Below are 13,340 nucleotides of genomic sequence, written 5' to 3' on the forward strand. Positions count from 1 at the left end.
CTGTCTATCTATCTATCTGTCTATCTATCTATCTATCTGTCTGTCTGTCTGTCTGTCTGTCTGTCTATCTATCTATCTGTCTGTCTGTCTGTCTATCTATCTGTCTATCTATCTATCTATCTATCTGTCTATCTATCTGTCTGTCTGTCTATCTGTCTGTCTGTCTGTCTATCTATCTGTCTATTCTTTTTCTTTTTAAAGACAGCGTCCTTTAATTCCAGGGGGTCCATGTGACGCGCCCGGGGGGGGGGGGCGCTCCCAACGGTACGGCCTACCCAATCCCGATGGACAGTGCACCCCAACCAATCAGATAAGTAAACACCGACGTCTGGCCAATTGCATTACAGCTAAGGCGGGGCTTGGCGGTATCAGCGACGCGATTGGCCAGTGGAGCGGAGCGAGGTGGCCCGAGCGCTGCCGTGCCATGTATGGTAATTGGACAGGAAAAAAAAAAAAAAAAAAAAAAGAAAAGAATAGCAGAAAGTTTTACCCCAAATGAAACTCTCAGAATGAATGGGACGACGTATTCAAACTTTGACGACCAGGAACACGTCCTGAAACTAGGAGAGACGTTTGAGAAGCACCCGAAAAGTGCATACCATACGGTGCGATGTAAGTTCCGTGTCGAAATCGAGAAAGTGTCCGCGTCGCTAGCAGTAGCCCTAGCTTGCTAGCTAGCTCGTTAGCACCGTGGGCTGGTGGGGCACGTTGCCGAGCTAAACGGCTGATACAGCGTTTTTTCAGGGACGAAATTCCATGTTTGTTCCGACATCGTGCTGAATTACCTTTAACCACGGCTGGTTTGTGTTAGATATTAGTTGATGCCTCAGCTGTCAAAATGTTAGCTTGCAGTAGCAGTACACAAACGGCTGAAAACGATTACATTGTCGCCATCTTTTGGGCAAACGCTATCACTGCAGCTCCCTGCGCAATATTTCATGTTTCTCCTTTACTTCATTTATTTGTGTTTCATGTCATTTTATTCATCAATTTTTTTTTTGCAAAGATGACTTCAAACCGGCGTCCATTGACACAACATGTGAAGGAGATCTTGAAGTGGGTAAAGGAGAGCAAGTCACCATTACCCTACCCAATTTAGAGGTAAGTTCCCATTTAGGTAAAGCTTTCACTTCATTCCACTCTATTTACTATTTAAGTATGACTGTCCAAATGATAACCCTTTACCAGTGAGCAAAAACCTTGTTTACAGCTATATTTTCTATAATTTTTTTTTTTTTTTTTTTTAACAACCGATTATTGGCTTTTTGTTTTCAGCTCATTCAATACACATCAGCAACAAAAACAGACATCATAACAACAACACATATGCAATCACATACAACATTGTCGGAGGAAATCCATCTCGATCATCCATGTAAACCATTCTCACACACAGATCATAGAAAGATCATAGCATAAATTAGGACTGCAACAACAAAACGATGAAATCGGTACAATTCGATTATAAAATAGTTGGCAACGAATTTCATTATCGAATCTTTGGGTCTATGTTGTGGCTACGTCACTGCTGTGTCGCGGAGCTGGCGATGTCACTTCAAGAAAAATAATAACATTTGAAACAACGCGGGAAAAAACTTAGACCAAGATCATCTAAGTATGGGGGCGCTTCACATTAAATTAGAGTAAAAAGTGTGTTAGCTGCAAACAATGTAAAACCGGTACATTACCACGGTAATGAGAGAGCATCTGAAATGAAAACATGTTGGAGCCATGGATGAAGGGGACTCAACACTAGAGTAAGTAACTACAATATCTTAATTAAACAAGTTTAGACCTATGGCATGCGTTGTGTTTTGAAGTGAGGAATTGGTCTTCTCACAGCAGGTAGTTCTTGTTTAGTTAATAGTCTGTTTACTCGCAATCCAGCTTGAATGGTCTATTAAGTCAAAATTACTTTAATATTGCGCCACAAGTGTAATTAACTAGCTGGCTAATGTCAGTGGTAGATCTGGGGCGGTATAGCTAATGTAATGTCTCAGTCCAGCAAACTAATTAATACTACCCAGTAGAGCTAATCACTTATTACAATTTAAAGATGAAGCTATTGCTGCTGAAATTAAGTCGGAGTGAGAAACTATACTGTATGTAAGGAGTGAGCTAGGACAAATTGCATTGGTTGGAAAAAAAAAAAAATATATATATATATATATATATGGCATATATTGAGTTTTATGTAAAATGTGCTATTATGCATACACACTGTCTTTCTCATTTCAGAAAAATAAAAATTCACTATGAGTGACCACTTGATGGGAAAGCAGCTTGAATCCAAGTTTGCCTATTATGCACAGTTTTGTTCTATATGCACTTGTTTCGTTCCATAAGGAGATGTAAAATAAAATAAAAACACTGTTGTGGCGCAGCCCATCGCTGGTGCGCGCATCGCATCGTCAGTACCGTTGGGGAGGGAGACGGGTGCAAATTGTACCCAATCGCTCCCTCTCCGCCCTGCTACTTATTGATGGCAGACCACTATAACAATTTTTTACACCTTTTAACTTTTTTATTTATTTATAATTTCTTTCTTTAATATAAAAGGACCAAACCGCTGCATCCCTAAAATAAAGTTTTTATATATATATATATATACACACACACACACACACACACACACACACACACACAGATTAGCCACATAATTAAAAGCAATTGACCTACCCGACTGATCGACAGATCATGTAATCCAATCGAAGACTCTATATTCGTGCTTAATAGCGGAGGAAATAACGACGCTGCGCTCGCCTCCCGCCCCTGTGTGGTGGTATATAACTGCAGCTCAACTTCTTCGCCCTCTTTTCGCTGCTGAGCGCCTTGGAGGAAGTCACATGGAAGCGAAGGGAGGGGGGCGGGACTGCTTTGCCCTCTCAATGGAAATTTTAACAAAACATGCCCAGATGGAACCGTTGATAAATACAGTCATATGGGTTCTCTGCAAGGAAGAATTTTCTTACTTCAAACTTTAATTGCTCCGATGGTATTATCTCAATGCAAAGCATGCTTTTGCTAGTTCTGCAGTCAGCCCAGCCCCAGCTGCTACTACAGGCAACGCACCACGGTAGGGCTGCTCAATATATTGTTTCAGCATCATCACTGCAATGTGCGCATGTGCGATAATCACATCGCAGTATGTGCAATGTCAAGTATAGCAAATTAACTTAAACATGCTATGATAAAACTTCTTTGCTTCTGGATACAAAAGGAAAACTTATCGGCAGTGATCTCCTACGACCGTGATGCACTCGTGGATATAAAAAATTACCTGGAAGAACAACTTTGGGACATTTTATCTGCGGATCCAGAGTGGCTGGCGGAGATTCTACGCGACAACACGGTCAACAAATACAATAACTTCAATGCGGTTCAACTGGTGCGTCAATGGATGAAGCACCGCAGTAAACGAGGCGGCATTCGGATCAGAATGAGGATGCAACCTTACCGTCCACCTCTGCCCAGCATCCTCCTTGCCAATGTCCAGTCCCTGGAGAACAAGATGGATGACCTTCGAGTGAGGATTACATTCCAACGGGATACGAGGAACTGTAGTCCTTCTGCCTGACGGAGACATGGCTGACCCTGCTGATGCCAGGCCACGTCATACATCCAGTCGAGGCCTTCTCCGTGTTCCGCACTGACAGGTCGGGGGAGTCGGGGAAATCGTAGGGTGGAGGCGTCTGCCTCATGGTGTAACCCCAATAACATCAAGACCCTCTCCCGCTCCTGCTCGCCGAACCTGGAACAGCTGAGCATCTCATGCCGTCCATTCAACCTCCCCCGGGAATTCAGCACGGTCATCATCACAGCCGTTTATATTCCACCTCAAGCGGACACTGACACAGCACTGTCAGACCTGTATGATGTGTTGTGTGGACTTCAGAACAAACAACCCGACGCGACTGTGGTGGCGACTGGGGACTTTAACAGGGCAGAACCTTAAAAGTTCTGCCTAATTTCCACCAACACATCACGTGTGCCACCAGGGGAGAGAACTCTGGACCACTGCTACACACTGTACAAGAATGGATACAAAACCATCTCGCTCCCTGCTTTCGGGAAATCGGACCACACCACCATCTTGTTACTTCCTGTTTACAAACCTTGCATCGTGCATGGAAAGGTAGTGGCGAGGGACGTAAAGCGGTGGTCGGACCAATTAGACGCTGCCCTTCAGGGCGCTCTTAGTGATGTCGACTGGGACATCCAATCAAGTTCCAGTGACGTTAGCGAGTTTAAGGAAGTAGCTATGAAGCTCATTGCTATGTTAGCGGACAGCTACTTTCCCACGGTGAAAGTTCAGATATTTCCAAACCAGAAACCGTGGGTGGATAAATCCATCCGTGGCGCCCTGAATGCTCGCACGGCCGCTTACAACGAAGGTCTTGTATCCGGCAACATGGACAAGTACAAAGTGGTGTCATACAAACTGCGGAGAGCGGTGAAGGATGCTAAACAGATGTACAGGGACACAGTGGAGCGACAGATGGAGCAACGGGACACCAGACGCCTCCCTAGCCAAAGAGCTGAACTCCTTTTATGCACGGTTTGAGGCTGGCACCAACACCCCACCTGCAACTTAAAGGATCTGCTGCTAACGCATTGGTGCCAGATACCACAGGAGGGAGGGGGACCTACACAATATTAGTGGTTATTAACGGTGGTTTTAATTTTGTGGCTGATCGATGTAAAGCAGAACCCAGCATCAGCATGGATGAGTGTCCACTGCAGTGGTGGTCGACTCCCACAGGACCTTATGTAAAGCTGTCTTCCCTGGATCGCAAATATCTGGCTACCCCTGCAACCTCTGTGCCATGTGAGAGACTCTTCTCACTTGTGGGCAACATAGACCAAAAGAAGAGGGCAGCCTTACACTCAAAACATGAACAAGTTAGTTTGCCTTACTGCCCTTCTGAAGGAGAAATAAGAGGTATAGAGTATATATAAAATAAATGTATGAGTATATATGTTATATAAAGAAACACAGAATGTGAACATTTCTTAATCAAGAAAATTAAAACTATATTGCCTTCTAAAGCCACCTTGTGTAATCTCTTTTCAATGCTTTACTTGTCTGCCGCAATAATGTAATGTCTCTGAATTTAAATATCTTAATTTGAGGTTTTTCCCAGCAAATATTGATGAATGCGATTATATGTGATTCATTTGATTCATTCATTACAGATTGTGTAATTCATTTTATAATTTGTTTTAATCAATTGGCAGCCCATATACAGTATATATATATATATATTCCCTGTTTTTTGCATGTTCACTAGGGTTCTACTGCCCCAGTCACAGTCTTCAAGGGATCCAAGAGGCCTTACATGAAGGAATGCATCCTCATTGTCAACCACGATACTGGAGAGTACCGCCTGGAAAAACTCAATAGCAACATCGCTGTAAAAAAAACCAGGTGAGTGGGTTTACACCAGCGATGCTAAGAATTAATTTCCCAGTCAATGACACTGTAATGGGTGCTCCAAAGACCTTGATTTTTTTATGTTGTCAAATTACATTTTTACCATTTGTTATGCCGTGGTGTCTTTTTGTGCCTCCTCTTGTGTCTGTCCACATCCAGGGCTGAAGGCAGCAGTAAGATCCAGTCCCGTCTGGAGCAGCAGACCAGTCGTTTGAGCCAGCAGATGAAGAGCAGCAGCAGCAGCAGCAGTAGCAGTAAGACCCAGGCCAGCAGCAAGAGCTCTCCCCCCAAAGAGAAGATGTCCCCCACGTCGCCCATGGACGACATTGAAAGAGGTAGTATGCCGACCGTAAAAACAAGTTAAAAGAATGTCATTTGTCACTGTCATTGTCATGCAATTTCTTCACAATTCGTGCAGACAATTTATAATTGTTATAATCCCAGTGTTAAATATTCTAGCATGAGGCTTTTCTTTTCAAATATAAAAAAAGCTTGACAGTCTGAAAAAAATGGACAACTATAATAAAATAAAATAATAAAAAGTGAGATAAATATTGCCAGAAATAAACGGCCAAAAAGTATGTAAGACAGATCAGTCAGATGATTTAAAAAGGAACTAAATTCTAAATTCTTCACCAGTCTCTATATTTAATGTGTATTTCTTCTACAATAAATAAATGCGGTTTTACTATAGGACCCCAAAACAAGTTAAAATATTTCAGTAATTTAGCTGAACGCACACTTTTCAGATGGTCGATGGAAAAAGTTAAGGAACCCTCGACCTCTGTAGCAAGGATATGTTGTGTGTAAGTCAAAATTTTCCTTCCGGCTGCCGTCAGCCCGAGAATCGGCGATTGCCCATATATTTGTGTCTTTTGCGAACCATTCTCACTGATCGGGCTTGGGTATATCTCCTGCTCCTTGTTGCCTCTATCTGCAAAAATATTTTCCAACGTTGGTGTACGAAGTCTCCAATCTCCATCTCCACTTGGCCTTAGACAAGGCTGAGTGTTACATCACTCATTGTGACATCAAAGCCACAGGGTTTGCATAAGCAACTATCCAATAAAATAAACAGCGCATGTGATTTGACCAGGAAGTAAACGACACAGAGAAGCGATGCATATCGTTGTCGGCGGCGAAACACTAGGATTTAAAGACAGGTCAATTATTTGCTGAGTTAAATTCTCGAAGCCTACCGTGTGTCTGTGCTGACTGTGCATGTGCACCCATTTCCAGAGCTAATGGCGGAGGCGCGAGTCATGGACCAGATGAGCAGCGGGGACAGCTCGTCCGACTCCCACAGCTCGTCCTCCTCCAGCAGTGGCAGCTCCAGCAGCAGTGACTCAGAGGAGGAGCGCAGATCCCAGTCCTCCTCCGCCCAGGCGCACCAGAGCATGCCACTCCCTGCCAACAATCCCAACAATCCTAACAATACTTCCCAGTCCATCAGTCGGCCAGAGGAGAGCGGAGGGGGAGTACTTATGAACACACTCAGTAAGTTTCTCAGGCTCTGAGTCCAAACTCTAAGTTGCACTGTGATGCCGTCCACATCAACAGTATGGGAAAATCAATGTTGGTTGTTGTTTTTTCTGTTTTGTTTCTGCATACATTTGTAAGTATCAAATATACATATTTAACAGGGTGCTTGAAAGTTGCTTGAAGTGCATGAAAGTTGTACTCAGAAATTTGTTCAATTCCTTGAAAAAAAGCCCCTTTTGCGTTGGGTGTAGAAAAAAAAAACGCGGCCGTTTAAAACCTATGACATTCTCCCTGGTTTTGTTATTCAAATCATAATGTCATGAAAGATTTCCAGAATTTCTTTCATGACCATGTCAGGGAAATTGATTTAATCCAGCGTGGTTGGAAAAGACACTTACAGTGGGGCAAAAAAGTATTTAGTCAGCCACCAATTGTGCAAGTTCTCCCACTTAAAAAGATGAGAGAGGCCTGTAATTTTCATCATAGGTTCACTTTGACTATGAGAGACAGAACGGGGGGAAAGAATCCAGGAAATCACATTGTAGGATTTTTAATGAATTAATTGGTAAATTCCTCGGTAAAATAAGTATTTGGTCACCTAAAACAAGCAAGATTTCTGGCTTTCACACCTGTAACTTTTTCTTTAAGAGGCTCCTCTGTCCTCCACTTGTTACCTGTATTAATGGCACCTGTTTGAACTTGTTATCAGTATAAAAGACACCTGTCCACAACCTCAAACAGTCACACTCCAAGTCACTAACCACGCCAAGACCAAAGAGCTGTCAAAGGACACCAGAAACAAAATTGTAGACCTGCACCAGGCTGGGAAGACTGAATCTGCAATAGGTCAGCAGCTTGTTGAGAAGAAATCAACTGTGGGAGCAATTATTAGAAAATGGAAGACATACAAGACCACTGATAATCTCCCTCCATCTGGGGCTCCACGCAAGATCTCACCCCGTGGGGTCAAAATGATCACAAGAAGGGTGAGCAAACATCCCAGAAGCACACGGGGGGACCTAGTGAATGACCTGCAGAGAGCTGGGACCAAAGTAACAAAGGCTACCATCAGTAACACACTACGCCGCCAGGGACTCAAATCCTGCAGTGCCAGACGTGGCCCCCTGCTTAAGCCAGTACATGTCCAGGCCCATCTGAAGTTTGCTAGAGAGCATTTGGATGATCCAGAAGAGGATTGGGAGAATGTCATATGGTCAGATGAAACCAAAATAGAACTTTTTGCTAAAAGCTCAACTTGTCGTGTTTGGAGGAGAAAGAAAGCTGAGATGCATCCAAAGAACACCGTACCTACTGTGAAGCATGGGGGTGGAAACATCATGCTTTGGGGCTGTTTTCTGCAAAGGGACCAGGACGACTGATCCGTGTAAAGGAAAGAATGAATGGGGCCATGTATCGTGAGATTTTGAGTGAAAACCTCCTTCCATCAGCAAGGGCATTGAAGATGAAACGTGGCTGGGTCTTTCAGTGTGACAATGATCCCAAACACACCGCCCGGGCAACGAAGGAGTGGCTTCGTAAGAAGCATTTCAAGGTCCTGGAGTGGCCTAGCCAGTCTCCAGATCTCAACCCCATAGAAAATCTTTGGAGGTTGAAAGTCCATGTTGCCCAGCGACAGCCCCAAAACATCACTGCTCTAGAGGAGATCTGCATGGAGGAATGGGCCAAAATACCAGCAACAGTGTGTGAAAACCTTGTGAAGACTTACAGAAAACATTTGACCTCTGTCATTGCAAACAAAGGGTATATAACAAAGTATTAAGATTAACTTTTGTTATTGACCAAATACTTATTTTCCACCATAATTTGCAAAGAAATTCTTTAAAAATCAGACAATGTGATTTTCTGGATTTTTTTTTTTCTCATTCTGTCTCTCATAGTTGAGGTTTACCTATGATGAAAATAACAGGCCTCTCTCATCTTTTTAAGTGGGAGAACTTGCACAATTGGTGGCTCGCTAAGTACTTTTTTGCCCCACTGTATAATAGAAGATGACAGTCAGATTTTATACATATATACTGTGTGTGTGTGTGTGTGTGTGTGTGTGTGTGTGTGTGTGTGTGTGTGTGTGTGTGTGTGTGTGTGTGTGTGTGTGTGTGTGTGTGTGTGTGTGTGTGTGTGTGTGTGTGTGTGTGTGTGTCAGTGTCAGACATGTGGAATTGAGTCATTGTGACTTGGACTTGAGCGTCACCTTATTTAGTCGTGGCTCATTTCGTGCATACATCGTGCAGTTTTGACATTGCCTTCTCTTTCCTTCCTGCTTTTTAGAAAGTTGTAATTTGTGAACAAGGATCTGTGTTTTATTTCTCGTCCATGTTAAGCTGTGTGCACCGCGATCCGCAAATTACTTGACTTACTTTGACTTGGATGAGAGGGACTTAGTCACATCTCTTATGGTTACATCTCTCTCATATATATATATATATCACATGGGGCAATCAATCAAATCTTGTGATTATAATTTATAAATATTCTTTAGTTTCTTCCTTGGATGGAAATAAAAACGTACACCTAACTCAAAGTTGAAGCAGAGGTTGTTTTTTTTTTTTGTTTTTCTCCTCTAGACAGCGGTGCACACTGGCTTCCATGCCTGTCTTTTTATTTTAAATATATTTTCATTTGTGTCCTACATGTATGAACTACATTTTTAAACACACTGAGTTAAGGGGCTGTCCTGTTCTGTCTACTTCCAAAAAACCTTTCGGGACAGTGGAGACACACGTCTCCCTGTTGCTTTCGGTTGCTTGTGGACTTAATTTTGTACAAACTGGATGTTTTTGTGGAAATGCTTTACCTGTAAATAATAAGTCCTACGCTTCTATAACAGGGAGACCGCATTTGTCACATTTCATTACGTACTATGCGCACCACGATAAAATCGTCTATCGGCAATCTGAGTTTTGCACCATGCCCCAAGTCTACAGTATATTATACTAATATATATTATACTAATATAAATAATAGACAATGACATTAATTCATAAAGTTTAAATTCATTCTGTAATGCCAGAATGAACCCTGATATAATTAAATGTATTTTTCAGAAATCATTATACACAATGCGGAACAAGTAAAACAGATTGGAGCTTATTGTTCTTCAAAAACAAACTATAAAAAAAAAAAAAAACATCGCAACCCAATTAATAATGGGCCATATCTACCAACCATGAGCGGAGTAAATTTGTGTGTAAATAGACATATTTCTCACAGACATTTATGCATTAAACACTGATATCTTTGCTTGAATAAGTAAAGCAATCAATTCTAAAACATAATAAATGGGTTGCCGTAGATAGAAATAGAATTTTAGAAGACTAAAGGAGAAATTCTAAGGTTTAATTTGGTGACCTAATTAAAGTCCCCTGTGACCTGCTTGAGGGTTAAGACCCAGACTTAAGTAAACACTTTGGAAGAGACATTTTGCCTGATTTGGGATCTGACCGTCTGGACGCGTGTCCCCATGTTGCATATCAAAAGTGCGATGGCGATGTCTTTAATGCATCCACATTTTTGTTGCAGAGAACGACCTCCAGCTGAGCGAGTCCGGAAGCGAAAGTGACGACGACTGAGGCCTGCCAGCGGACATCTGCGGCCCCCTTTTTCCGCAGAGAATAGACTAGTTATCATTCTGCTTCCCATTACGAGTCAGGTTTTTTGCTCGACTATCTGCGACATCCTGGGACGGGTTTAGCTTAACTTTGAGTTTGGAAAAGTAGTACGCCAACAGGCTCTCGCTTTGAAAATGTAACGTTTAAATGCGCCCATCTAACACTTCAGGCAACAGCATTATGTTATTTAAGTGTACGCGATTGATCAGGGTTCACTATAGCTTGGTTGGCAAGAGAACCAACTCATTCTGGTTAACTGGCTGCAATTTATTCTGCCTAGATAATTTTTTTTTGCATCAGGTCCATTTCAAGAGAAGAATGAGCAGGACATTATTTTAGACTTAGTGAGCTAGTCTGCTTGATTCAGCGTGGTGGAGGTGTTAGGGTTTCATTCCCTTAACTTGTGTAGTGCCTTGGGTCGACTATGAGCCGAAAGCTGTGATCAGTTTTCGTATGCATCTTCAAAACAAAAGTGCTTCTCGGCTGGATTTGTCTTAAGTGCTAGTAAAATATGTGAAAGCTGGGCAAAACCCATTAGATATTATTATTATTATTTTTTTTTTTGCCTCCACATCAGGGTGGGCAGCTCTGCTTTAGACTTATAGCGTCAGTGTTATGTTAGTTCAAGGAGCCTTCGCCTTATTTTGACACAATTTAGTTGAATTCCATTTTAGGAATTGTCTTAAAAAGGGTTCCTTGTTTATTTATATTTCATGATGTAAGTGGGTCTTGTTGGGAAAGGTAGACTTGGCATTTGGACATGCAAGTTTTCTATAAAAAAAAAGAAAAAAGAAAAAGCTTTGTAGCTTCGAACCTGCAATACTTGAATCTGACTTATTTATATTTAATGGTATACTCTGACCAACAGATAATTGCTTAATATATTTTAGATAATTTTAGTGGGCAAGCAGTGCATTTGGAAGTGGAAGTTCCCATGTGCTGTAGTGCATATCAAGGCAAAAGCATTGATACTGCTCCTGGGTAGCCCTGTATCTGGCAGGTGGGGCCGTGTCACCGTGAGGAAGGAAGGAAGCCCGTGTTTACTTTAGGACCCCGGCGATAGGGGAAGGAGTAAGACTAATCAACGACATTCAAAGATGTTGGTGATCTTTGCAAGACGAACATCAGATTCAGTATTGTATCGGCTATCAGTTTGATTCCTTTGTAGAAAAATAAACATTTTAATTCTCTGCCTTCTGATGTATTTCATTGCATGCAGCCAATCGCAGCCCATGGCGATCTATCAGAGCATGACTTCAAATTCTGACACTATTATGATACAGAATCAAGACAGCCAATTGATACGACACAACCAGAGAGGAGCGAAGCGGCAGGGGCTACAGCCAAAGCTTTGGCTGGTGATTGATTTTCCAAGATGAATATTTAATTATTATTCCCCTTGGAAAGTGCGTTCACTGAAGCCACAGTAAAGATAGCACTATGTGATATTAAACTGCTAGTTAATAGAAGTACCCCCTTTTGACAAATGTTTCAAATGGTTTCTATTTGACATCGCATCATTTGGGACGTTTAGTTTTATTATGTTTTCTCCGTAAGTTGTTTTTTCATAAATTAGAATGATGAGAATGCAACTAGAATTGTCAGACCGTCCGCGTCCTACACAGAATCCTTTTGATGGTGAAGATGTTTCCGCTTTCCTACTGAGTAGTAAATTTAAAAAAGTTAATAGGTTCTGAACAAATTTAGATGCAGTTAAACAGCAACATATTTGTTCACAAAATACAACAACTGATTAAATGTGTGATGACACTCATACAATGCTGTAGGAGTGGCTTGTGACCGCACACTTCACAGAAAGAAACCCACTATGAACAAGACACTTACAATCTAAAAGTAATTCAAATAATCACCAGTGAATTGACTGATTAATTTTGGGCATATCGCAGCGCTCAAAACTTAAGAAAAACACATTTTTGGCAGTTTTATCCTGGGGGGGCCACACTCACAGACCGATGATTGAATAATAAAGGACCAATAATTCAATGCTGCTGGTAAAACTGGAAAGCTGAAGAAGATATTCTTCTGTCACTCTCTGCTGGGACTTAGTAGTGCAATATGAAAATCCCTTTAGACAAGAAAAGCATTTGCGGCATAAGGTCACGCACCTCAGATTTGGTGAACTTGGTGCGGAGGGCGTTCCCTGGAAATGCATTGGAAGCGATGGGTGATCAGCGTCTTGCTGTTGTATTTCTAATGTTGGACAAAATCGATCCGCAGCACAAGTCACGTGAAATTCAAAGTCTACAGATTACTTTTTAACGCCGACACTAAATGGTATACGCAAGCATTTCATTCAGATTTGGTGATTTTATTGGAAATTAACAGGGTCGTTGTAAAGTTCCGTTTTCAAATTAAAGGGAAGTTTTTATTGGTATCTATGTTCCGTTTTTTCTGAATCTTGCAACGAGGGAGAATAATTACACATTGTGACGCTATTCTTGAACATCACGGTTAAATAAGTTCCTCTTCAATAAAATGCTGAGCGGGACACAACTTCAACCCCGCCTCTCCTGTCTCTGCATGGAACGGGCCGACAGACCAGCTCCTCTTCTCCTTTTCCACACTTCTGGCGTTTCAACCACCATGAACAGCCCCTCGGCACAAGCTCAGGTTCTGTGCGTTTGCTTTCTAGCGCTCTTCAGGGGCTACATGTTGCCTAAGGTTTGGGAACCACTGATCTACACAAACTGTTGCTTTTGTTCTGGTTTTGGCATTTTCACAATTTGCATGCTTTCAATTGGTATAATCCCCGTTCGGAAATTGGACACATTCCTCCC

The 13,340-nt window shown here is 42.0% G+C and overlaps 1 protein-coding gene across 1 annotated transcript; it reads left to right on the top strand.

Annotated features, from left to right (window-relative positions):
- The first annotated feature begins 448 nt into the window (after positions 1–448).
- eaf2 (ELL associated factor 2) lies at positions 449–11,732 on the top strand. The gene is made up of 6 exons (XM_080018627.1): positions 449–612; positions 1,007–1,101; positions 5,292–5,428; positions 5,594–5,769; positions 6,674–6,931; positions 10,454–11,732. The coding sequence occupies exons 1-6, from the start codon at positions 510–512 to the stop codon at positions 10,501–10,503; spliced, it is 819 nt and encodes a 272-aa protein (XP_079874753.1). The 5' UTR covers positions 449–509; the 3' UTR covers positions 10,504–11,732.
- The last annotated feature ends 1,608 nt before the right edge of the window (positions 11,733–13,340 follow it).

The sequence above is a fragment of the Zeus faber genome, assembly GCF_960531495.2.
Source record: "Zeus faber genome assembly, chromosome: 18".
Classification (NCBI taxonomy): Eukaryota; Metazoa; Chordata; class Actinopteri; order Zeiformes; family Zeidae; genus Zeus; species Zeus faber.

What these genes read in the sequence shown, in the direction of transcription:
- eaf2 (XM_080018627.1), top strand. Translation starts at nt 510, where the DNA reads ATGAATGGGACGACGTATTCAAACTTTGACGACCAGGAACACGTCCTG. An exon ending in TGCATACCATACGGTGCGAT is followed by an intron (nt 613 to 1,006) that starts GTAAGTTCCGTG and finishes TTTTTTGCAAAG; the next exon opens with ATGACTTCAAACCGGCGTCC. An exon ending in CATGGACGACATTGAAAGAG is followed by an intron (nt 5,770 to 6,673) that starts GTAGTATGCCGA and finishes ACCCATTTCCAG; the next exon opens with AGCTAATGGCGGAGGCGCGA.